Here is a 24,935-nt window from a genome sequence, read left to right as displayed (position 1 = left end):
CGTTTATTGTATTTATAAAGGGCGTGGTTTACCTATTAGTCTGTGTAATTTTTTCAAACGCACTATACAGTGCTTGCCAAGACAAATTGATTTATAAGCCTGTTGTTCCATTGACCTCAAATGCACTAATGCCATGTCACCTAAGCAAACATTGTTAAGGCGGCTCGTATGAAGTTCCCTCTGTATGAGCACAAACCGTAGGGTTTACATACATGTTTGAAAATGTTTTATTATAGAAAAAAGAACAGGTCCATAAAACATTCACTTCAGTCCACTTTTCAACTGCATATCATAAATCACTGTTGGCACTTGACTGTAGGTAAAACTGACAGTAACACCAGGTAATATGTGCCTTCTGCACATATGCAGAAGGCAACATACTCTAGTTAATATAGATTTAGGTAACGTCAATCTTATTATGATCGCACTATATTTGAAAGTACTCTGATGCTGTTTTTAGTTTATGAACATGAACTAAGTATATTATTAAAAAAAAAAATCAACTTCCACATTGTTTTTACATTTAAGAATAAGCAGATATATCTAATTTACATTTTTAGCATAGCAATATTCTCATCTACATTCCACTCAAGTATAACATCCAAATGAATATAAGTAGATCTAAAATGTATATCAACCACCAGAAGGATAATTTACAAAACATATTCAAGTCACTCTTAATTAAATGGGACCAAGAGAGCCTGCCTTTCATATTTACATTTTAGAGTTGGTGTTTAAGTAACAGTGCTTAAAATGACCTAATTGAATGATGATTTCCTGTAAATGATGTCTATTCTCTTCATGCATATGGCTTTTTGAATGATTAACTTGCATTCCTCATTATTGTCAGATAAACACAACTTTCTACTAACAAAAGGCTTCCTTTAGTGATTTACATTCAAAATCATTTAGATTTCAGACCTTGGCCAGTGGCACTCAACGCTGGTCCTGGGGACCTGAGTAGCTGGTGTTTTCCTTCCAGCTGTCTCAGTCTGGCTCTCCAGGACCATAGCTGAATAAAATACCTATTGGTCCTAGTCTCTTGGTTTTACGATGACCTGCAATTCTAGGCAATTTGGTTTGAAAAAGCACTTTTCTCATATTTGGTCAACTCAGGGATCATGCATTGAAAGTCTTACCAGAGCATTTTAGAGACTCTCCAGTCACTTTTATTATATTGTCGCTGCTAATCCTTCCTCTGTCCCATATTACTTTACTGTATACTTCTCACTATTAATAACCTAGTAGCAATACATTACTTAGCCTGAGGTTGTCTATTGGAGTCATCTGACCAAGCAGGGGATCCTCACTATCTCTGATCACCCATAGGGGGCAATGTGACCATTTATGTCACATGAAAGTGCTGTGCATCCATTGCCATGGCTAATACCAGCCATAGAGGTACTGCTAAAACAAACAAACAATGTTCCCATTGCACTAAAGACGAAACGGCTCAGCAGGGCACATTTCGGGGATATACAGTAACTGCGTCCAGTCAAAGGCTTCAACTGGATCCAAGATGGCTGTTTGGTGTTTGCTCTGTTTTGCATACGCTCTCATGAGGAAATCGATGTATTGGTCACCTCCATCAGTATGAATACCTGGAGAGTGGTGTGTCCTCCAACAAATCATCCTAGAGAGCATCATGAACAGGAAGGATGTGTAACTATTAAGCACGGTTTAGAATCATCACACACAAGTTGCTGCTGAATGTATTTGAAACTAGTTTGATATTGTGTTGTTTTAACTCACCATCGGTAGATCTTGGAGTCGATGGAATTCTGGATGCTCTGTCCGTTGCCGGAATTTCAGGAAGAGGACGACGGAGATGATTGCAGTGGTGACAATAAACACTGACACCAGACCAGCCAGAAGGGGATCCAGAGGGGAGGTACGGTGTTGCCGGGGCCCTTTGACGTCTAACATGGCACAGGGGAGGGTGGGTAAGTTGAACAAAAAGGTTTATAGCATGTACTGTTACAGATTTTGCTCAACAGAATGGAAGACGTTCATTATAATAAAGATATTCATTACTAACTGCAACCTATTCTTAGATACATTTCCCATAGCTGTAAATTAGCTCAAACATGCAGTAATATAGTCCTGACCCTACCCTATTCTGTTGAACATTTCTGACATAAATTTGCCTCATCCTAAACTCCAGTGTTGTAAAATCAGCGTTTGCCAAACAAAGTTTGTTAGGCTACTCCTGAGGCTGAGCCTTCCCGTGATGTTCATAGATACTGAAGGGTACACGCAGGGCCATCCCACATTATCCTTCACCGTTACCTTCATCTCCAACGTTGAGCTCAGATGGCCCCTCCTGACGTGGTTGGCTGGCAGGGGGGTAGGCCGGAGCCGAGGCCTGGGGCTGGCTTGTGGTGGGCGGGTGGGTGTTGGCCTGGGTTGGCGCTACAGTGCTGGCGTGCGTGGAAGGTTGGGGTGTAGTAATATCCTGTGGTGGAGGGATCGAAGAGCGAGGAGCAGAGGTGGTCTGTAGGTCTGTACCCGCGGGTGTAGCACTGTTGTCAGGGGTTGAAATGTACTTTAGAGGGGTGGATGTCTCTACCTCGGGTGGCATCGAGGCGCTGGCTGGAGAATCTGAGAATGCAAATAACGCATTGTCAGTATTTATTCTGTATTGCAAAGAACTCTAAATTACACAGATATAAGTCAGGAAAGGGTACTGTTGATTCAACAGGTACTGTTTAACCACATGAAACCTAGCATCTATTCTGGACATGTCATACGTGGCAATTAAAAAAATAAAACAGATCTACAAACTCACAACACCGCATTGCAGCACGTTGTGAGCGGCTATTTTCAGCAAATAGATTTGGTGTAGATGGAAAAAAGGAGGGGACCAAGTGTAGAACCCAGGGGGGCAGTCAATAAGATGAAATCCACCGAGGTGGAAGCACTCCAAAATAAGGGACGAATGGTCACTGATTGACAGTGTCTTACAAACCCTTATTTTATTTTACCGGTGGATTTCATCTTATTGAGTCATTCTTATCAGCTGAGCACCCACGCCCAAAGGCAAGCAGAGGACGCGCACCTGGCTCCAGTTCCAGATATATAGGGCAGTCTTCCCAACCTTTTCTGGATCTGGGCCTTCTTGAAATGGGCTGTGTGCATTTTCACAGCAGGCTTATTTTAATGATCAATCAATCAATTGTGTTCCGGGTTGGATGAAAACTAATCTTTCAAGGTTTTAAAGAAAAAATACCATGACATTCTTTAACGTAATTTATTTCATGTTGTATTATCATAAAAGTCTTAGCGTTTAGCCAATTATTTTGGGGCCCACTTGCAATATCCTCACGGCCCACCAGTGTGCCCCGCCCCCCGGGTTGGGAACCACTGATATAGGTGGTGGTTAAGGCACAGTACGCCAACGATGACATAATAAACACTAAGTGGGCAATGATGGATTCAGTCTTGGACTTAATGGATTCAGCCTTTGGACCATTCCACTTTTAAATCTTGTTTTGAAAAGTGCTATGCTGCGTTCATCAAAAGCATTTCACCCCAAAGTCATCACATTCACTGACTTATTTTAGAACAAATATGAATTTTGCATTAATATGAAACAATAACATTTTGAGAATGTGAGCATGAATGTCAATTAAAGTAACTTTTTTTCAGGGATGAGAAACAACCACAGTGACAACCATCACCATGTTCTGCAATGACAGAGGAAGAAGCGATGCCAACACCCACAAAGGAAATGATGCCAGCAGTATACAGATACTCAAATAATTTACTTAAGTACAGTACTAAAGTAAATGTACTTTCTGTCCCCCACTGCAGGGGAGTTATCTGCTCTGTTAAAAGACACCTCTTACCTCTAACGGCCATGCACAAACACACTTTCTCTCTCTATACACACAGCAAAGTCCTTTTACAGTGTACAATCACACTGTTACATGCCATGCCATGAAAAGAGCAGTAAGAGGCAGACTATGTTCATGCTATGCTGCTGGTCATCTCGCTGAGCATGAGGAGAGCTACTGTGTTTGCAAACTGTTTTACAGCAGTGTTTTACAGTGTGGGCTGGTTTATTTTTAAGATTTTACACAGCCCACTAAACAGAATGGTTGGAGCTATAGCAACAATGCTCTGGATTAATGAACATGCAGTATCTTCTATTGAACATAGACAATAACAATGTCAAGTGGAAAATAAGAACAGAATCGGAATGTTTTGCAACACATTCATAATGATTATCTTTCTGGACTATTCATTTCTTAATTAGGTGTGTGTTTAGCTGTGTGCAGTCGCGTAATGCTGAAATCCATCATAACTGAACAAACACTGGACTGTGTACTATAAGAACCTACAAAACAAAAGTCAATCAAATCTGATTAATTTGATTACCTGAGAGATAGAGGACAGACGCAGTAGTCTTAACGGTGTTGTCGTCAGTATGTGCAGCCGTCGACATTCTAGTGGTTGTGGTTGTCCCATTCCTGTCAGCTGTATCTGTCTGTGACTGGCCTGTCACATGGCCGCCGGTGGCAACTATGGATGTAGCTGTGGTTCCGTCCTGGTATTCAGAAGTTTGATAACTTGGAGTGTCTGAATCATGTTCCAGCTCCGCTGCATCTGTTGGAAGGACTGAGGACGCCGAGGCTCCGGCTTCACTTGAAAGGTCAACTGCGGTGAGTGTGGTTGTTGTCGGGCTGTCCTGACCTTTACAAAAGTAATGATTCAAACTCCATTACAGGAATAAGCATACACGAAACTAGGGAAATATGGCTATAAATCAGTGGTTCTCAAACCTTTTCATGTCAAGGACCCCCCCAAAGGTATTTGACTGCAGACCCCCATCTGAAAATATGTTGTGCCACTGCCAGAGACCCCCATACAAGATTTGTGTTGTTAAAAAGTTTCAAAAATATTCAAAAGTTTTCACATTTTTTTCAAGATTTTCTGAAAATAGCAAGCTCACAAGCTTATTTTTTACCTTGTAAACCTGTGATGTGACAATAAACCTGATTCTGATTATTGATCGGCTATTTTCAAATAGCTAGGGACGCCCTGGAACCCCTCAAGGACCCCTGGGGGTCCCTGGACCCCACTTTGAGAACCACTGCTGTAAATAACATGATAACATGGACATTGTTTTGTTTCACCAGAGAAGATTGTCATGTATCGGCAGCAAACACGTTAACACAAGTTAACGTGTTTGCGTAACACAAGTTAACAGGTTACCATAGCCTAGGCTCACCATTATGTTGCTATACGTCCTGGAGGTCAGCTATTGGAACCTTTCAAAATCATCTCTGACATGAAGGTATCATAGTATCATAGTATCATATCAACAGTGTTATAGTATTTGTAGAGTTGTTGTGAAACATCTGAAAGACACAGTTCAATGAAAGGAAATCCAGTAGCTGACCTCAAGGACCAGATCTTGTAGTTGTACAAAGACTAATGGCAAAATTGTGATTTTGTACACTTTCCTGCATTTTCACAAATTTCGCAAGGTTTCACAACTCAACAAGTACTATGACTGTTACTGGCCTTCAGGTCACAGAGAGTTGTAAAAAAGTTACATCCAATAGCTGGCCTGTATATGCTAAATACAGTAAAAAAAAAAAATGTGTTAACTTTGCTGCATTTTCACAAACTAATGAATGTTTCAACTTTAAAAAAAGCATTTCCACATCCATGTGCAATGTTTCAATATCAAGCTGTCTTCACTGCAAAAAGAAAAACAATAGGATTTGGTCAATTTGCAGTGATACAATTATAGACAAAATTAATTAACATTTTCTTGCACAGCAAATGAGTAAGGTCACACACACATTCTCTCACTCACTCTCTCTCTCTCTCTCTCACACACACACACACACACACACACACACACACACACACACACACACACACACACACACACACACACACACACACACACACACACACACACACACGCACACAATCTAGCATGTGACAGACTGTTCCCATGAGGTCATTAGGTTCTGTTATGTAGCCAGCATAACAGCCATTAATTTCTAGCCTACAATGTGTAGGCTACCAATCTCTATCAATGTGATTATAAAGAAACGCAACAAATGTAGCAATGTAATATTTATAAAGACATGGGTGAGTTTAACCTCTCATACACTTTGTTCTGGAGGTATAAAAGTATTATTAGCATGTAATATCTAGGCTACCTTAACTCGTGGTTGCGTTCTTATTTCTTCATGAGCTCTTGAAATATCAAAGTATACTATCAGGCTATATTGGCAACATTAGGCCTACATGAAGTGGACACCAAATAGAATATATAAATTAATAAATAGCCTAATATAGGATAAGCATATCATTCACAATCGCTCATCTGATCTGAGTGACAACACTGTTGTCACTCAGATCAGTCGATCGATTGTGATATGCTTATCCTATTAGGCTATTTATTAATGTATCTAATCATGCTGTTGTCACAACAGCATCATGAGATCAGAGACAGAGGTGTTATGTATTATTATAGGCTATACTGTACAAGGACACTGAACGACTGCGATCCCTACCCTTTGTCTGCGATGAGCCGGTAAGGACCACCAATGCGCAAAACGCAAAATTAATTTCAATTTTCATCTCATTCGCTGCTTTCCGTGAAGACGAGCGCGATGAAATGTACAAACAAACGGCTTCTCTTGTCACGGCGGCTCCCTTCTCTCTTGCAGCAGGAGAGGAGATGTTCTTTCCGTTATGTTATTTGACAGGGCTCATCATCATCATCATCATCGTCATCACCACCATCATCATATGGCTAAAAATATCCTGAGGGAGTTGGGCAGTGGAAGGGCAGGGGTGGGGCTGGCTGGCACTCATCAGGGTCGCCATGTCCGCTTATTATAAGCGAATTTGGGCTTATTTTTCTGTAAAGTTGCTTGTAACTATTGGTAGTTGCCCGTTGCCGGTTGCGTTTTTTTGGGCTTGTTTCTAAAGTGTACTTGCTTATTTAGGCTTGCATCCAAAAAACATTCTACATTTTTTAAACCATTGGTTCTCAAATATTTTCATAAATGTTGATTGTACCAGCTAAGCATTTGTGTTGTTAGATTGTTTATTCCAAATATTCCACATTTTATTCCAAGAATTATTGAAAACAGCAGATCTACAATCTCACAACTATGAGCTTAGATCAGCTATTTTCAAATAGCTGATAAAGTAGACCTGGTTGCTCCTGGTAGACCTGTTTTTTTATTTCTCTCACAAAATATGGCAACACTGGCTGGCACTCATTTAAAGCCCGGTTCCTAATCTGTCGCACGACGTTGGTGTGTGTCGCGCGTCGAAAATATAGCAGACCTCCAAGCCCAACTCGAGTCGCCAATGCTACCCGGTGTGGGCTTGTAAGACGGCTATTTTCGGGCTATAAAAGTAGGCTTTATACTTCGTAGTACGACGGTGTCGCTTGCCAAAACGACAACAGTAGGCTACTACGTCGCGACGCATAGACAGCTGATTCTGTTCTTTTTGGCTAACGACTTTACGCAGCGTTAGAAGGAGTTCTATGTTACTTTCGAGCCGTTGCCCGCACACCCCCGGTAGCGCAGGCTCTCGTCTTTAGTAAAAAATAAAAATACACTTTCGCTACTCACCAAAACAAAGACGGTTGTAAAATGTTGAAAGTCTACTTTCCTTAGTGGGAACACTGAGCCCCCCATCTCACGTCTAAAATACACTTTTTGGCCACAAAAGAAAATATTTCACCAGAAGGAATAAATGTTGTCAATAGAATAATTCCATTGACCAGATCTGTAGGGGGCGCAGTGGAGTAACTAAAACATTGTTTTCCTTCCGGTGAAATGTTATCTTTTCTAGACAAAAAGTGTATATTAGACGGGAGGGGGGTGGGGGGGGGCTCAGAGTGTTCCCACTAAGGAAAGTAGGCTTTCAACATCTTAAAACCGTTTTTGTTTTGGTGAGTACTGAGTAGTGAAACTGTATTTTTTATTTTGACTACAGACGAGAGGCTGCGCAGCCTGCACTACCGAGGGTGTGCGGGCAACGGCAAGAAAGTACCATAGCGTTACCCCTTTTTTTTTAACGCTATGGACCAGAGCTAGCCTGTCATCGCTGTGTTGTTATCTAAAAAATAAAAATAAAACATATTTATTTTACAAGCCACAGACAGTTGAGTTGTGAGTGCAGGGCGGCTGGGGTGGAGGGAATGGAGACCCCCCCCCCCCCCCACATTCAGCTGTCAGTGCGTCAGAGAGGGTCGCAGCTGTCAGGCGCGCCGGGCGTTGGAACGCTGTTAGAGGCATTCGGGCATAGAAAGAAAGTAACCTGTTTTCGTTTGTGTAGGCTACTTTACTTTTAGAGAGGCTTCATCGTTGACGCAGCGGGTGGTCTTTAACTCAGTGATGTAGATATTATCGACGATACAGTTTTAAAGTCCCTAAAGAGGTCAGTGTTTATTCTGTCCTGTATAGCAGGATGATGGACAACCAAATGATTGCCTTGTCACCGTTGTTGTGACTATTGAATGCTTTTTTGACAAAGTTTTCTTTTCGCCAATATAGGCTCCCAGAAACATCAGACAGCAGGTGCCTTGACAACCTGAACATCCCAGCATCTCTCAAGCCTGAATTATAATTCTTGGGTCTGTTTGACTGAAATGGACCCAGCCAGTCCAGAACAAAGTCCAGTGGAGTTGGAGATCAATGTGGAAAACGTGGAGTCGGTGAGTTTGTCACCTTGTCAGGAAATCAAAGGCACATTTTCAATTTTTTTTCGAAAATGTTCAAAGATAGCAGATGTATGTGATGCGCTGTGAGCTTGTACTGTATATCTGCTATTTTTAAATAAGCAATGCTAAAATCTAAAATGACACAGGCATGAGAAAAGGCATTGTAATTATTTGCCTTTTCCATTCCCGCAAGTGTCTTATACAAAGCCTTACCATTTGTGCAATATTCCACTTTTAGTATAGGCCTATTGACCCATTCATAGACATAACACACACAGCTGGAAACTTTGATACAATTATGGTAACAATAACTACAAAACAAGTGGCACAATAAACAGAATACAGGTTAAACTAGTCTGCATATTGCAATTTCACATGGTTTTGCAGGCATTAGGACCTCTTGTAACATGACACCAGTTACGAGGCATATGCTGTCCTAATAATAACTATTGCCTTGTGCTTTGGATTTGTTGCCATGGACAACACATTTGTTTTTTACTCCTTTCTTTCAAATGGCCATCGACCACCCCCGTACGTGGGCAATTCTTGGTACAGTTGTCAAAGTATCAGTAATCCATCCTTGCTTACTAACGTAACGCACACTGTTAAGCTTTTGGTATATGACATTTTGTATTCCAAGAACAATTAATTCACTGGCTCTCCTCATCTCCTCCTGTCCTCCAGGCTCTCAACCAGCTGTATTATGACCCGCTTATGGACCATAAGAATCTGGCCCAGAAGTGGCTAAGCCAGGCCCAGGCCTCTGCACAGGCATGGCAGTTCTGTTGGGCCCTGCTCAGCCCCGACAAGGTCTGGACTATCAGCTCTAATGGGCTAGCAGTGGTTCTTAAACGTTTTTCATGTCAAGGAGGCCCAAATTAATATGTATTTGTCCACGGACCCTGATCTGAAAATATTTACTGTCAGGGGCCCCCATACAAGATTTGTGTTCAAATGTTATATAATATATATATATTATATAAAATATTCCAAAATGATATATAATATTCCTTGTAAAAGAGGTCTTGTATCTTCACAACTAAACAAATAAAAGGAAAACGATGCAAAATTCAAAAAAGAAGATGCATTGTCAATACAATGTTATTGTATCCATGTCATGCAACAGTCATAACATCTCCTTTAACTAATGTTCTCATGTCATTAACAGCTCCCAGAGGTTCAGTTCTTTGGCGCCAGCACCCTTCACATCAAGATCTCCCGTCACTGGAATGACCTCTCCAGTGACCAGCATCAAAGCCTGAGGCTGCAGCTCCTCTCCCACATCTCCCACTTCTCCTCGGGCCCCAAGATGGTGCTTACCAGGCTGTGTGTGGCCCTGTCCTCTTTGGCCCTTAACCTGATGCCCCATGCTTGGTCCCAACCTGTGGCAGACATGGCGAGGGTGTTTCAGCCAGAGGAGGCTGGTTCCGACGGTGGTAGTGGTGCTCCCGGGGCAGAAGAGAGGCCCCACGGCCACCGCCTGGCACTGCTGGAGCTCCTCACCGTGCTACCAGAGGAGTTCCAGAGCAGCCGGCTGGCTCAGGTCCGCCGTGCCCAGCTAAGGGAGGCCTTGGCTGGGGAGTGGGTGGTGGTGAGTCCCCTTCTGCGCCAGCTGCTGCAGGAACAGGACTCCTCCACCCAGGTGAAGAAATGAGCTTGGTATATTTGCCTCTGAGATGATTGATTGATTGATTGAGTACTTTATTAGCAGTTTGCTAAAAAAAAAAGTACAGTTCTATACAAGGTCATTTAATGACAGCCAAATAAATGTAGTAGATGCAGTGGCGTAGCAGTATAAAGTATCTAAAAATGGAATGTTAAAATGGAAGTTAGTTAAAAGTACCTCAGAATTGTACTTAAGTACTTTGTTTACTGTTCATATACGTTCATTGCCACTAGTGTTGATTATGTCTTGTTTATTATTATACATTATTGTATGTCTTTAAATGTCATAATGAATTGAATACACAGGACCACAATGGAAACAAGCCCCTAGGGCTTTTTGTGTTATCCTTTTAACAATCATTGTAAACCGTACCTCTGTACAAATTGCAAAACGTTGAAGTATTGAATCAATCAAAAAGTTGCTTTCCACCGCTGCACCCAGGTGAAGGAGAGGGTGCTGCGTTGCCTCTCCAGCTGGGTGGGCGTGGACGTGCCTCTGAGTGAGACCCAGGCTCTGCTCCAGGACTGTTTCTCTGCACTGTCGGACCCGGAGCTCTTTGACACGGCTGTGGAGACCATAGTGAACGTCATCTCACAGCCTGACTGCCAGAGGTGAGAGATGTGTTCTCACACATGGACCTACACTGTAAAATCCTGAGGGTTCATTTCCCTCTGAGGATGTGAAATGGAACCAAATGCCTGGTGTGTGTGGCAAATATTTTTGTAAACCCAGCTTTTCTATTATCAGATTAATCAAAATAGTAATCGATGGAATAATCGCTAAGAAAATAATCGACAGTTGCAGCCCTAGTAGGCAGGTACACTGATGCTCTGGTCAACCTCATCATACCCCTGATGTCTGATGTTGAGTCTTACTTGTGTGTGTGTGTGTGTGTGTGTGTGTGTGTGTGTGTGTGTGTGTGTGTGTGTGTGTGTGTGTGCGTGTGCGTGCGTGCGTGCGTGCGTGTGCGTGCGTGCGTGTGCGTGCGTGTGCGTGCGTGCGTGCGTGCGTGCGTGCGTGCGTGCGTGTGTGTGTGTGCGCGTGCAGGTATACTGATGCTCTGGTCAACCTCATACCCCTGATGTCTGATGTTGAGTCTTACTTGTGTGTGTGTGTGTGTGTGTGTGTGTGTGTGTGTGTGTGTGTGTGTGTGTGTGTGTGTGTGTGTGTGTGTGTGTGTGTGTGTGTGTGTGTGTGTGTGTGTGTGTGTGTGTGTGTGTGTGTGTGTGCGCGCGCGCGCGCGTGCAGGTACACTGATGCTCTGGTCAACCTCATACCCCTGGTGTTGAGTCTTCATGAGCGGCTGAAGTCAGCAGCTCAGGATGGGGACATGGAGACGTCACATGGCATCTGTCGCATCGCTGTGGCTCTGGGGGAAACGCACTCCAGGTACACACACCCACCCACGCACGCACTTACTCACGCATGCACGCACACATGCACAGTATAAACTCACGGCTGTAGCTGTGTCGATATAGATGCCGTCTGTCGCCCAGTCTACCCAGTCATGTGTCGAAGTCCCTGAGCTAGACACTTAACCAAGTGGTGTAAAGTAACTAAGTACATTTGCTCAAGTACTTTACTTAAGTACAATTTTGAGGTATTACTTCCAATTTTCAATACTTTTACTTCTACTCCACTACATCTCAGAAGCAAATATTGTACTTTTACTCCACTACAACTATTTGAAAAATGTAGTTACTAGTTGTGAAAACTAGTACTAGATATACATCATTATATTTTAAAACACACATTAACCACTTTAGCCCTATTTTATACATATAGGCTTTTTGAAAATAGCAGATCTACAAGCTCACAACGCGTCGCATCTTGTGAGCTTGTAGATCTGCTATTTTCAAATGTGTTAGTACTTTTACTTTTGGTACTTTAAGTATATTTTGATGCCAATACTTTTGTACTTTTACTCAAGTAACATTTTGAACACAGGCCTTTTACTTGTAACAGAGTATGTCTACATTGCAGTATTGATACTTTTACTTAAGTAAAATATCTGAGTACTTCTTCCACCACTGCACTGAACCCATAACTGCACATTCCCCACTGCTCCTAGTAGTTAGGGGATGAGGACATTCGTGTATGTTCAAAATGTAATGAGACAAATGATTAAATGTGATTATTGTTATAAAGCATTATGATTATTTATGAGTTCTTATGACTATAATCATGCAGTGTTATAAGCGTATTCTAATGCCTCCTGTGTATGCTTATAATGCATTATAGACATATAGGGATGCATAGCAAGTGTTACCCTTTCTTTCACTGGGATCTTTTTCTGGGGTTTCTGCATGTGACAGGGTTTTGCTGGATCAGGTGGAGCACTGGCAGAGCTACCTGGCGCTGGTCAACATGATTCTGTCCTGTACGGGCATCCCCGGGCACTACCCAGTCAACGAGACCACCAGCTCGCTCACGCTCACCTTCTGGTACACTCTGCAGGTAGAGTATGCCAGTATGTCCGTCTTGATTGCAAAGCATTGGTTGAATCATGTAAAACCAAACATTGGGGGATTAGCTTGCACACACAGTACAGTATATCAGATGGTTTTATAATGCTATCCCGCCTGCGGTTGATGTTTTTGAGCGTACTGTATAGGCCAGGACCACAGCTTGATATAATTTGAGAATAGCAGCAGACTCCATAGCAGCTACTTCCCCCAGGAGGTCAGGTGTTTGAACCAGGGGCGTAGCCACGGGTGGGCATAGGTAGGCCTGGACCCCTTTGTTTTTTCTGGCCACCCCAAAAAAAAAAAAAAAAAAAAAATATTATAACTTTTTAAAATGTTTTATGTCATATTCAGCCATTTTGATAACAGTGTATATATAGGTACCCGAAATCCGTTACAAACCCGCGAAAAAAGTATCAATAACCGTTAATAACCGGAAACCTTCACGCGCGCACGGACGCGCACGGCGCACCCGGCCCACCTGTGATTCCCTCCTAGGCCCAGCCTCGGCTAGCGTTCTGGCTACGCCCCTGGTTTGAACGCTCCTTAATCCTCCTGAAATTCAGCTATTTACATAACATTCCGTGTGTGATCATTTGTACAGTGTGTGTTTATGACTGTAGAACAAATGCATTTGTCGGAAGAAAAATACATTTTATTTTTTAAACTATCTTTGATCCATCTGTATCCATCTTTAGTTTGTTTGTTTTATTTGTATCATTGTCTTCTGTGTGCTCAGGATGACATCTTGTCCTTTGAGGAGGACAAGCAGGCAGTGTACCTGCAGGTCTACAGGCCTGTCTACTTCCAGCTGGTGGACGTGCTGCTCCATAAGTCTCACTATCCGTCCCAGGAGGAGTACACCTCCTGGTCCCCTGACGACAAGGAGCAGTTCAGGATCTACAGGTGCGACATGGGGAGCAGCAAGGAAACCCTGGTTTTCACATATTTTGTGCATGATATTATGGGCGAAAGTTCTCAAAAATAGCCTAGGCCTATATGCTTAACGTGAAAATAGCCGATCTGTAAGCCCACAACATGGCGTTGTGACATGCAACACGATGCAACGTGCTGTGAGCTTGCAGATAGGCTATTTCCGCCACATGACACCATCTACAACGAAATATAAATCCGGCTTTAGTGGTTAAATGACAAAAAGAAATAAAGAAAAAAAGGTTATCTGCATACCTTGTTCAGCATCAGTGAATTGAGTTTTTCTGTTCAGCTGTTTGAGGGCTCCAAACTGTCAACTGAACCTTTTAATCTCTGATTCAAACACAACATGCAACTAGAATGTGACTCCCTTCGTAAAATAGCTGATGCCTTTGTACAGCAGACATTCATTCCACACAACTTGCACCTTCGATATGAAGAACGTGTTTCCTTTGTGTCTGACGTGACAGAGTGGACATCTCCGACACTCTGATGTACGTGTATGAGATGCTGGGCGCGGAACTTCTCAGCAACCTATATGACAGGCTGGGCAGACTGCTGATGGATCCAGAACACTCAGCCACTTGGCAGGTACTGTATAGCCTCACTCAACAGAAATAGTTGCTATCAAATATTCAGTGGGTTTGAAACAATTAGACTTTGACACTTGCAAATTGTGTTGGTTCGGAGAAGTGGTAATCAAATTAGCAGGGTTGATATTTACATAGCACAAAAATATTACTTTGTATGACTTATTATTTAATTCCTAATACATCGTAATACATTAACCTAAACTAATAAATTCCAAATTCCTTTTCCTAAAACTACATTCTATTTAACTCATCCGTTTCTTACTGTGTGCATCTCTATCTCTATGGTTTAAATACCTTGATCTGTCTCAGAGTGTCACCTCTCTCTCTCTCTCTCTCTCTCTCTCTCTCTCTCTCTCCAGGACACAGAGGCATTGTTATTTGGCTTCCAGTCGATAGCAGAGACCATAGACATCAACTACTCTGATGTTATTCCTGGCCTCATTGGGTTAATACCGAGAATCAACATCAGCAACGTCATGCTGGCTGACACAGTCATGTACACCATAGGTGTGTATGTACAGGTTCGCCGTGGCTACATACTGTACTGTTTCTATAGACATTATACCGTATACAATGGGTACATGCTGCAGCAGTGTATCTATATATACATCTACTGGACACAAGGGAGGGACATTTACTGCAGTGTATCTATAGATATCTACTGTACACCAGGGATACATACTCACTGTAGTGTATCGATACATCTATTATACACAATGGTTACATAATGTAGTGTGTCTATAAACATACTGTACTGTGACGTTCATACTCTTTCATTGAGTCATTCAGAGTTTACCATCCTCCCTAGTTTTGTTTGCCTTTCTTTGTTCATCTTTCTCTCTATCACTGTCTATTTCCTTTGTTTCATAATTTTCTCTCTTTGTTTCATTCGTTATTTCCTTCTCTTTCACTCTCTTGTCTGTTTCTTTATTTCTTTTTTGTTTCTTTCTCTGTCTCCTTCTTTCTGTCTACCGTATCTCTCTCCCACTCACTCTTTGTCTCATACAAGCTCATGTCTGCTGTCTCTTGGTGTATATCTAGTGGTGGAAAGCAACTAAGTACATTTACTCAAGTGCTGCATGTACTTAAGTAAAATGTTGAGGTATTTTTTTACTTTACTGGAGTATTTCCAATTTTTCGTACTTTTACTTCTACTCCACTACATCTCAGAGTCAAATATTGTACTTTTACTCCACTATAAGTATTTGAAAACTTTACTAGTTACTTTGTAGATTTTGATTATTATTCCAAAACATACAACTTTAGACATAACTTTTGTACTTTTACTCAAGTCAATTTTGATTACCGGGACTTTTACTTGTAACATAGTGTTTCTACATTGCATTATTGATACTTTACTGTATTTACCCAGGCTCTCTAGCAGAGTGGCTGGCTGACCATCCAGTGATGCTGGGCAGTGTGTTACCCATGGTGCTGCAGGGCCTGGTGAAGCCAGAGCTGTCGGTGTCCAGTGTGTCCACGCTGAAGAGGATCTGCAGGGAGTGTCGCTATGACCTCGGCCCCTTCCTGCCTGACATCATGACCGTGTCACAGGTACAGTAGGCCAAGGGTTCCCAAACTTTCCAGTCCTCGACCCCCCCAAAATAATCGTATTTGAACTGGGGACCTCCCACCCTGACAAGCACTTGGAATTGTAGGCATTACATTTAGTTTGACTCGGTTCCACATAAATATTGTGAAAATTATAGCCGAACTACAAGCTCACAACACTCGCAGCACTGCGAGGCGTTGTGAGTTTGTAGATCGACTATTTTCACAATGTTTGCCTCTATCTTATGTATATTTGACAATTTGGCCAATTTGGTATTAAAAGTATTGTCTTAAAAGTCATTAAATTCTAACTTTAGAAATGTGCAGATACCCTGTATACACTTATACTGTATGTTGGTTTATTTACTGTTGAGTGAGAAAACAATGTTACACATTAAGCTAATCATCTGGGGACCCCCAAGGTAATGTGACCCACAGGTTGAGGCAGTAGGCCTGTCACAGTTATTACCTAATCACAATCAATTATTCGAGTTGATCGCAGTTATTTTGCATAATCGTTTCCATGTTTTGCTGAGCCTAAAAGCCAAACAGAAATGTAATATTTATTTGTGTTCCAATGTTCAATGCCAAAAACGCAATTAAATCGCCAATCGTAACGATTTGTCTGACAATTAATCGTCAAGTAAAATGTTATTACCGTGACAACCCTAGTCACAGGTGCAAGAGACAACACCTCCATCAAGCTGCAGGGTTTTTACAGTATAGGCATGTAACGATCTCTACTCTTTTTTCCCCTTTTTTTTAATACAATACTGTGTTTTATCTTATCCTATTGTCAATACTGTAGCAAATGACTGAAAACTCTTTTTTTTAATCAATTCTCTTACAAAGATTTTTTTGGTCTTGTTTCGATTGCGCCCTCTGCTGTTTGCATCGCAATACATTTTTTATTAAATCGATTTAAATTGTCACCTGTTTGAATAGATTTTAATCGATTTACGATAAATCGGTATACATGCCTAAGTCTATCAGTGTATTTCTGTTTGTATTTGGCTGTCTGCTGCAGTAAAAAACACTGAAACATGTGCGCTTTCTTCTCACAGGACGTACTGCTTAAAGAAATTCATAAGGTGAGTGCTGTTCCAACTTGATCTTAAAACACGTCAGCATTCAGCTTTCAGAATACAGTTTGTGATGTATCTCTTTGTATGTCTGTGCGTGTGTGTGTGTGTGTGTGTGTGTGTGTGTGTGTGTGTGTGTGTGTGTGTGTGTGTGTGTGTGTGTGTGTGTGTGTGTGTGTGTGTGTGTGTGTGTGTGTGTGTGTGTGTGTGTGTGTGTGTGTGTGTGTGCGTGTGCGTGTCTGTGCGTACGTGTGTGTGTGTGTGTGTGTGTGTGTGTGTGTGTGTGTGTGTGTGTGTGTGTGTGTGTGTGTGTGTGTGTGTGTGTGTGTGTGTGTGTGTGTGTGTGTGTGTGTGCGTGCGTGCGTGCGTGCGTGCGTGCGTGCGTGCGTGCGTGCGTGCGTGCGTGCGTGCGTGCGTGCGTGCGTGCGTGTGTGTGTACGTGCGCACCTGTGCAGAGCAGCCAGTGCATGTGGCTCATGCAGGCTCTGGGTTTCCTCCTGTCTGCCCTGCCCGTGGAAGAGATTCTGGGCAGCCTCCACTCCCTCATCAGCCCTCATGTCCAGAGACTGGAAACACTGGCACTGGAACAGGTAAAACACCCAGATAAACACTGGCACAGTACATGTGAATGGAATAGAGTAGAAGCCTAATTATGCACACTTGGGAATTTGCCTTTTGCTTGGCTGTTATAATTAAAAACAGGCAAGACAGGATAAAATGTATAATAACATGCAACAGAGCATCCTGTATATATTTCAGTTAATTGTAATTGAGGTACCTTTAATGAAAATGAGTAAGCTAGTAATTATGCGTGAGTGGTTAGTAACTATGTTGGTGGTGGTGCTGTCATTGTCTTTCTGTGTCTACAGCCCAACGCCAGCAGCAAGGTGTCTATCATCCATATTCTGGGCATGTTGTCCAGTCTCTTCACCACTCTAGACATCAACAGACAGTCGGACAGTCTCGAAGGACCTGGCCCCGCCCGAGCCACGCCTTCCCAGGCCACGCCCAACCCTGTAAGACCCCCCCCCCCAAAAAAAGGGATTTGCATTGTTTGGTCATTGCATTTTTCATTAGTAATGATGTTAGATCCACCATCTTACCACTTACTAAGCCTTATACAGTATACAACGAATAGCAAAATCCTTGATTTGAAAAAGTTTGAGAGCCACTGATATAGAAACATGCGTTTTTCAGAAAACTGTTAGGATTTAGAAGGCATTTACAGAATCAGCTTAATGGGTTAAGAAACGAGACTTTTTTGTTTTCAGGTGGTGGTCGTGTTACAGGAAGTGTTCACATTGATAAACACCATCCTCAGCAAGTGGCTTGATGACTCAGACGTAGTGGAGGTAAGAAGGTGTTACGTCTGTTCTGTCTGTCTGTCTGTCTGTCTGTCTGTCTGTCTGTCTGTCTGTCTGTGTGCTGACTCACACCTTCTCACAGTCCCCGTCCCCCCACAGGCAGTGTGCGGGGTATTTGAGAAGTCCGTTCGGACCCTGCTGCATGACTTTGGCCCCATGGTGGCACAGCTGAGCCAGATGCTGGGACAGATCTACAGCGCCTTCCCTCAAGCCTCGGCTCTGGACCTCGCGCGCCAGGTGGGTCTCTATAGTGCAGGGCCCAGATTCCCAACACATTAAGACCGTCTCTGTCAATGGGAAAGAAAGATCACCTCCGTAGTATATCATTTTTGGGAGCCAGGGATTTCACAGTGATTTCACAGTCCACTTGTTGGAAATTTTCCTGCAAACTGAATTTGTCTATGAAATATTGTACCAGCAGTTCATGAGGTACTTAACCACTTAATCCCTATATTGTATTATAGTTTGTCTTATGACAGTGTCGCACGGCATAAATAGCCGCTCTACAAGCTGACAACATGATTTTTGCTATTTCTGGAAAAGGTTTGCCTATAATGACATGCCCAAAGTAGGGACATTTTGGGCATTGCGGTTGAAAGTGGTTAAAGTACAACTCTGTCTCATTGTAGATGGTTCACATATTTTCTGGAGAAAAAGAACACCTCTCTTCCATTAAAGGCCTCACTGAACTGTTGACATCCACTACTCTGGCCATTTTTCAGCAAGGTAAAAAAAAACACAAAATGAGATGAATGTTTACTTTTTTTTGTTTGCAAAGCTGATGTTACTGACCTGTGATGTACAGGCCCAAGGGACCACCCTGATATTGCAGAATCGTTTATGCAGCTTCATGCTCAGGTTAGAGTAACTTTTGATGTCAATTTTAATACAGTATTTAGTGTACACTGTACACTAGCATTGCATATATCTGTGTCAGAAATAAACATCTGGCTAAAAACATTTCCTTTATATCCTTGTGTTGTTAGATCCTGAAAAGGAAACCTGATTTGTACTTGTCTGAGCATGTGGACGTTAAAGCATTGTTTTATTGTGGTGAGTATCATGGAATGCTATATCTGTCCTCTACATGTACAATGATTAAATGACATGATCATCAGTATACTTTGGGTAGAAACATGATTGATTGCATTTTTCCTGAGCTAATTTAGCACCCAGAGTTAATATCTACTGTAGATATGGACCACATGGACCATACTGTATAAACCATAATGGGACCACAATGGAAATAAGCTCTCCATCTTTATTGAGATTTTGACAGATATCATGTACAACAAAGCAAAATGGTTTTAGTTTTACTTTTAGAAATCTTTACATCTAGCCTTTCCGCTCTTACAAGCATATCTCTCCTCTATTCAGGGATTCTGTCATTCAAGTTTCCAGAGACGCCCACAGTCAAAGCAGCCAGTCTGTTCTTTGTAAGTCCTTTATAGAAGCATGCAGTGTTCAATTACTACAATTCAGTGGCGTGCACAGACATTTTGAGGGGCAGGTGCTCAAGTAAATTATACTTTTTTTTGTTTACTTGGTCTGCTCTTTTTTCCCCTCTTTACCTCTTTGCCAAAAATAGCCGATCTACAAGCCCTATTTTTGGCAAAAGTTCTCCTCAGAAAAGGGATGCTAGGTTTCGAGTGGTTATGGTAAAAAGAAAAATCATATCACATAAAGATTTGGCGGACCCCCTGTAGTAACTCTGAGGACCCCCTAGGGGTCCCGGACCCCCTGTTGAAGACCTCTGCTGTAAACTGAGTGCCCTTTTTTCAAAAGGGCACTTCTGGTCAAGAGGGCAAAGGGCAGGTGCTGTAGCGCCACCTAGAGTCTATCTGTGCACGTCCCTGCTACAATTCACTTTTATTCAGTGGTGTAAAGTACAAGTACATTTACTCAAGTACTGTACAATCATTTGACAGCTTTAGTTACTGGTTACTTTTCAGATTTAGAGTATTACTACAAAACGTACATTAACCACTTAAACCCTATTTTACTGTATACTTCGGATATTCGAAAGTGGCAGATTTTGAAGCTCCCAATGTGTCGCATCACAAGCTTGTAGATGTGCTATTCTTTAAAACAGATGAGTACTTTTACTTTGGTACTGTACGTATATTTCATTGCCAAAACTTTCATATTTTTTACTCAAGCAAGTAAAAATTGTAATATATGCCTTTTACTTGTAACAGAGTATTTCTACACTGTGGTACTTATTCTACCACTGATTTTCATTTACCAGTATTTATGTATTAACATTTGCCAACATTCCTGTCAACACTCCAAAGACAAAAACATGTAGTATAATCCTGAGTCCCCCGTCAATCACTGATTTGCTCTATCCATGACAGGGAGAGTTGTTGTCTCACTGTGCAAATGTGCCCCCTATTGGTGACGTTCTGCAGAGGGATGGGAAGCTGCTGATAGAGACTATCCTGGAGGTAAACTTGTCTCAATAAAACTTGATACAAAGACATGTTGCTTTTGACTACAGAGCTTTTGCAGGGTAGCTGCATGGCAGTGGTGTAAATAAACTAAGTACATTTACTCAAGTAATGTACTTAATTAAGTACAATTCTGGTTCCTCAATGTTGGATCCGGTTCCTCCGATTCCTCCGGTTCCGGATCCTGACCCTATAGTTCTGAATCTGATGGAAGCATTTACAGTTTCTTCTGGCCTTCCTCAGGCAGTGGGAGGTGGGGCCGCACGCAGCTTGACGGAGCACTACTCGGAGGTGCTGTGCAGTCTGAACAGACACTGCCCGGCCCTGCTGTCCCAGTGGCTGAAGGAGACCCTGCAGGCCCCCGGGTTTCCCTCCACCCAGGTGTCCATGGAGCAGAAGGAGGCTTTCAGCCAACAGCTCCTCAGGTAAACACACTCTTTTCAATGCTAACAGCAGCTATCTGATCAAATCAAACATAAAAATAGGAAATCACAAAAAAAAACTAAAACAAAACAAATAGGCTAACTTCAATAATTATGTAAATCTATTAATCTCCTTCCTCTGGAGGTGGGCTCCCTCCATGCTCCTACCAAAATCACAATAATAAAAAACCCACTTTGATTAATATGCACATTTCTTAAGCTCCTCCCTCTCCTACCAGCAGGATGCTCCAAGATTGAAACCCCTGACCTTTAATTTATGAAACCTCACCTTTTCACTTGCGCCACCAGGCTTTTCACACTAATGATGTGTTTGGGGTCATATTTGAAGTTGAAGGGAGAGAGGTGACATAGCCTGGTAAACCACAGCCCTTCCGGAAATCTCATTTCCATTTGATTTCAAATACAAATGAGATTTCCAGAGGGAGGGGTTTAACAGGCTATAGGCGACATGTCGAAAGACGAAAATCCACAGCAAACACCTCTCCCCCTGACAGAATGACTGAACCTACAGATACACCTACTGATGATCTGGGTTCATTATGACTGAGATTTAGATGATTCTTCTGTTGGAACAATGTTATTCTGCTCCCAGATTTAATATTTATTTGAGAGTACACAGGATGGTGTTTAGTTTTAGCCTTACTAATATCACAAAAATGCATACAGTATTAGTTTTTGTCCAATCTTAAGCAAGTTCAATTATTTGGCTACACCAATTGACATTTTTGCCGTCTTTCCTCCAAATATTCGAACAATATTTAATATATTACAATATCAATTGTTTCAATACCACAATGGGCAAACAAGCCACAAACATTGATAAATATGTATTTCATTTCATTTCTTTGCTTCAGGGAACAGGCAAACAAACGTCGTGTGAAGGAGACTGTGAAGGAGTTCTCCCAGCTTTGTCGAGGCCTCCAGGGGTCTGGATGCTCCTCTGATTATTAGACTGACTTCCAATGAACGTTACAAAGGAATCAACAACCTGAATGCAGCCTTTTGTTTGGCTGTTGAACGAACGTGATGTTCTGCAAGTTGTACGATCGATTGAGCCAGATGTGTTGATGACCCATTTGTGGGCTGACGATGCACTTCATCTCAGATTACTGTGACTTCAAACCATGATGTAGATGTGGACACACTGAAGTGCAGACAGAGCCTGTTTGAATTAAGTGTTTGTTTAAATAAGACTGTGACCTGACTTTAACGCCTTCATTTGGCAGTTTGCTCGAAAACATACAGTGAGAAACAACATGATAGACTTGATGTGATAATGAGCCCTCACTGCTCTTTTTTAAATTGTCTCTAATCATGGACTCACAGGCACGGTACATAGTAACTCAGTACATTTACTTGTACTTAAGTACATTTTTGGAGTATCTGTACTTGACTTGAGTATTTGTATTTTTGGATATTTTCACACCACTACACTTCAAAGATGAATATTGTACTTTCGAATCCAATACATTTCTTGTAAGGGAAAAAGTACATTGTTAACCACTTAATTCCCATTTAAAATAATAACGAAACTAGCAGATCTAATCTCACAACTTGTCACGATGCGACACGTTGTGAGCTTGTAGATCTGCCATTTTCAATATTATTCTTTGAAAATGTCGGAAAGATCTGTTTTGCATTGATATGCATTGATATTAAAGAGAATGTATTTTATAAAAGCGAGTAATCCAGCACTTTAATTCTCAAGTACAAATATGACTGAGCAACCTTCAGTTGTTGTAGTTGAGTAATATTTGACCAGGAGAATCTATACTTTGACTCAAGCACTGGGGTTGAACACTTTATCCACCACTGATTCACAGGATCTGCATGGTTATGACAGTGATAATAATAAAACAGCACAAAAACAGTCTTTGCAGCTGTGTGAGCAGCTGTGGGTGCACATATGTTTGAAATAATAGTCTAGCCTTGATACAAGCATGTCATCATGCATGTTTCTCTGCTCCTTGTGTAAGCTACTGTACATTGCTGTCAACAACAATGATCAGGGGCCTATTTCACGAAAGCAGAATTAGGGGTTAAGCCTGGATTTAACACCTATCCTGGCTTAATTTAGCCAGGATTAGCGATGAATCGGTTTCATGAAAGCTGAATTATCTTGCCAGATTAGTTTAGCCAGAGCACCCTGGATAAGTTTATCCATGACTCGATTTCACGAAAGAAAATTTACGCAATCCTACCTTAGTTACCATGGAAATTTAGGTAGGGACCAGGCTAACAGCCAGGATAAATAAGGATAATTCCTTTTAACAGGTCGTTCATGAAAGTCCTTGCGGTCTTGTTTCCAATTAGAACCTGTGAGCAATTAGGGATTAAAAGTCTTGCTCAGGGACAAATTTCATTTCATCGACACATATGCTGGCCTGGCCTGGAATCGAACCTGGGGCAACCAGCCTGTTCCTCAAAAGGGAATTAGAGCTTAAGCCTGGCTTTAACACCTATCCTGGCTTAATTTAGCCAGGATTAGGGCTGAATCGGTTCCTCAAAAGCTGAATTAGCTTGAAGATTAGTTTAGCCAGTTCACCCTGGCTAAGTTTAGCCATGACCCGATTCCTCAAAAGAGAATTGAAGCAAGCCTACCTTAGTTACCATGGCAATTTAGCTGTGAAGTTAGCCTGGTCAGGAGCAGGCTAACAGCCAAGTTTACTTAATCCAGTGCCTTGTTCTTCAAGTTTTTCCACAGTTAATTCAACACATGTGTTTGTATGTGGACTCATTTTAATGACCCTGCATTCAAATAAAATGAAATAAATACAATAAGATATAATCAATTTAATTATATTACTGAAATAGAGTGTGACCATGAATCATAATTGTTTCACAATGACTCATGTGATATGTCATTGTCACTCTGTTAACACTATAGTTCATATTGTTGTTAGATGTTTGATAATACATTACAGATTTGTTTTTATATTATGAAAAATCCCACGGGTCTACTATCTTTTTTCGCCTTTATCATAAAGGTTGCTGGACAATATATAGAGGATGTAATGCATAATTTATTAAATAATATAAAGGTAATATCAAATACATTGTAAAAAATGAGAGACATGACGCTTTATTAGCAAGACAGTCTCTTATTATATTATTCCTCATTTTGCTGGTTTCCCCTGAAACCCCTTTACTGTTACAGAGTAGAAATCCCTTAGAATCTCTTTAGCTGATTATGTGGCCATAGCTGAATGGTTAGAGAGCCTGCCTGGCAAGCGATTAAATCCAGGTCCCAGGCCTCGATAATGTGTCAAAGTGTCCCTGAATAAGACACTTAAAAGAATAGTTCACCCCAAAAATACTTATTTTCTATCAATTACACACTCCATGAAGCCTTGAATTCATGAAGATTTGTTTGTTTTTGACACATTCCTGAGCACAGACATATTGGTTGGATGCATGGCACATATAATAGGCTATCGCATTGTAGATTAGTAGGCGATAATTCCAATATTCACTATACATTCCTCATGTTTAAGCCTAACTGAATTATATATTTATGAACTTGCATATAAATTGTAAATATTTTTGGACGACTTGTGCATTTAATTTGTCGGCAATACTTTGCCACGCTTTCTCCCTGGATCCATTTATTGCGGCCATGTTTCCTTTCTTGCTTATTATACATTTTACCTTTTATACATTTTATCATACCTCGTATGA

The 24,935-nt window shown here is 41.5% G+C and overlaps 2 protein-coding genes across 3 annotated transcripts; one reads left to right on the top strand and one right to left on the bottom strand.

Annotated features, from left to right (window-relative positions):
* Positions 1-71: 71 nt before the first annotated feature.
* LOC311046331 (uncharacterized protein) lies at positions 72-6,709 on the bottom strand. Its single transcript, XM_084058567.1, has 5 exons — positions 6,540-6,709; positions 4,381-4,695; positions 2,290-2,601; positions 1,753-1,919; positions 72-1,633 (listed from the first exon to the last, which is right to left on the bottom strand). Exons 1-5 carry the CDS (start codon positions 6,604-6,606, stop codon positions 1,589-1,591), a joined length of 906 nt encoding a protein of 301 aa, XP_083914693.1. The 5' UTR covers positions 6,607-6,709; the 3' UTR covers positions 72-1,588.
* A 1,583-nt stretch (positions 6,710-8,292) lies between these two features.
* LOC311044800 (importin-13-like) lies at positions 8,293-23,109 on the top strand. 2 transcript variants are annotated; one of them, XM_084056608.1, is made up of 23 exons: positions 8,293-8,427; positions 8,544-8,704; positions 9,395-9,520; positions 9,879-10,352; positions 10,818-10,987; positions 11,625-11,765; positions 12,692-12,833; positions 13,581-13,747; positions 14,245-14,365; positions 14,727-14,874; positions 15,740-15,921; positions 16,983-17,009; positions 17,456-17,590; positions 17,870-18,016; positions 18,272-18,352; positions 18,464-18,601; positions 18,994-19,090; positions 19,170-19,222; positions 19,351-19,417; positions 19,742-19,800; positions 20,722-20,811; positions 21,058-21,239; positions 22,112-23,109. In XM_084056608.1, the coding sequence occupies exons 2-23, from the start codon at positions 8,639-8,641 to the stop codon at positions 22,206-22,208; spliced, it is 2,910 nt and encodes a 969-aa protein (XP_083912734.1). In that variant the 5' UTR covers positions 8,293-8,427; positions 8,544-8,638; the 3' UTR covers positions 22,209-23,109. The 2 variants fall into 2 exon arrangements, 1 of the variants encoding a protein (XP_083912734.1); XR_014600741.1 differs by lacking the exons at positions 18,994-19,090; positions 20,722-20,811; positions 21,058-21,239; positions 22,112-23,109 and having other exon boundaries at positions 19,143-19,222; positions 19,742-19,801.
* Positions 23,110-24,935: the final 1,826 nt, after the last annotated feature.

The sequence above is a fragment of the Gymnoscopelus microlampas genome (assembly GCF_963454915.1).
Source record: "Gymnoscopelus microlampas genome assembly, chromosome: 5".
Lineage (NCBI taxonomy): Eukaryota > Metazoa > Chordata > Actinopteri > Myctophiformes > Myctophidae > Gymnoscopelus > Gymnoscopelus microlampas.
This window is presented reverse-complemented; position numbering and strand designations above follow the sequence as displayed.

Excerpts from the sequence above, each read along its gene's own strand:
- LOC311046331 (XM_084058567.1), bottom strand. The coding sequence starts at position 6,606 with ATGAAAATTGAAATTAATTTTGCGTTTTGCGCATTGGTGGTCCTTACC. Across the intron at positions 2,602-4,380 it reads GTCTGTCCTCTATCTCTCAG|ATTCTCCAGCCAGCGCCTCG; the intron begins GTAATCAAATTA and ends TTGCATTCTCAG. Across the intron at positions 1,634-1,752 it reads GACTCCAAGATCTACCGATG|GATGATTTGTTGGAGGACAC; the intron begins GTGAGTTAAAAC and ends GATGCTCTCTAG.
- LOC311044800 (XM_084056608.1), top strand. The coding sequence starts at position 8,639 with ATGGACCCAGCCAGTCCAGAACAAAGTCCAGTGGAGTTGGAGATCAAT. Across the intron at positions 15,922-16,982 it reads ACATCATGACCGTGTCACAG|GACGTACTGCTTAAAGAAAT; the intron begins GTACAGTAGGCC and ends TTCTTCTCACAG. Across the intron at positions 20,812-21,057 it reads TGATAGAGACTATCCTGGAG|GCAGTGGGAGGTGGGGCCGC; the intron begins GTAAACTTGTCT and ends GGCCTTCCTCAG.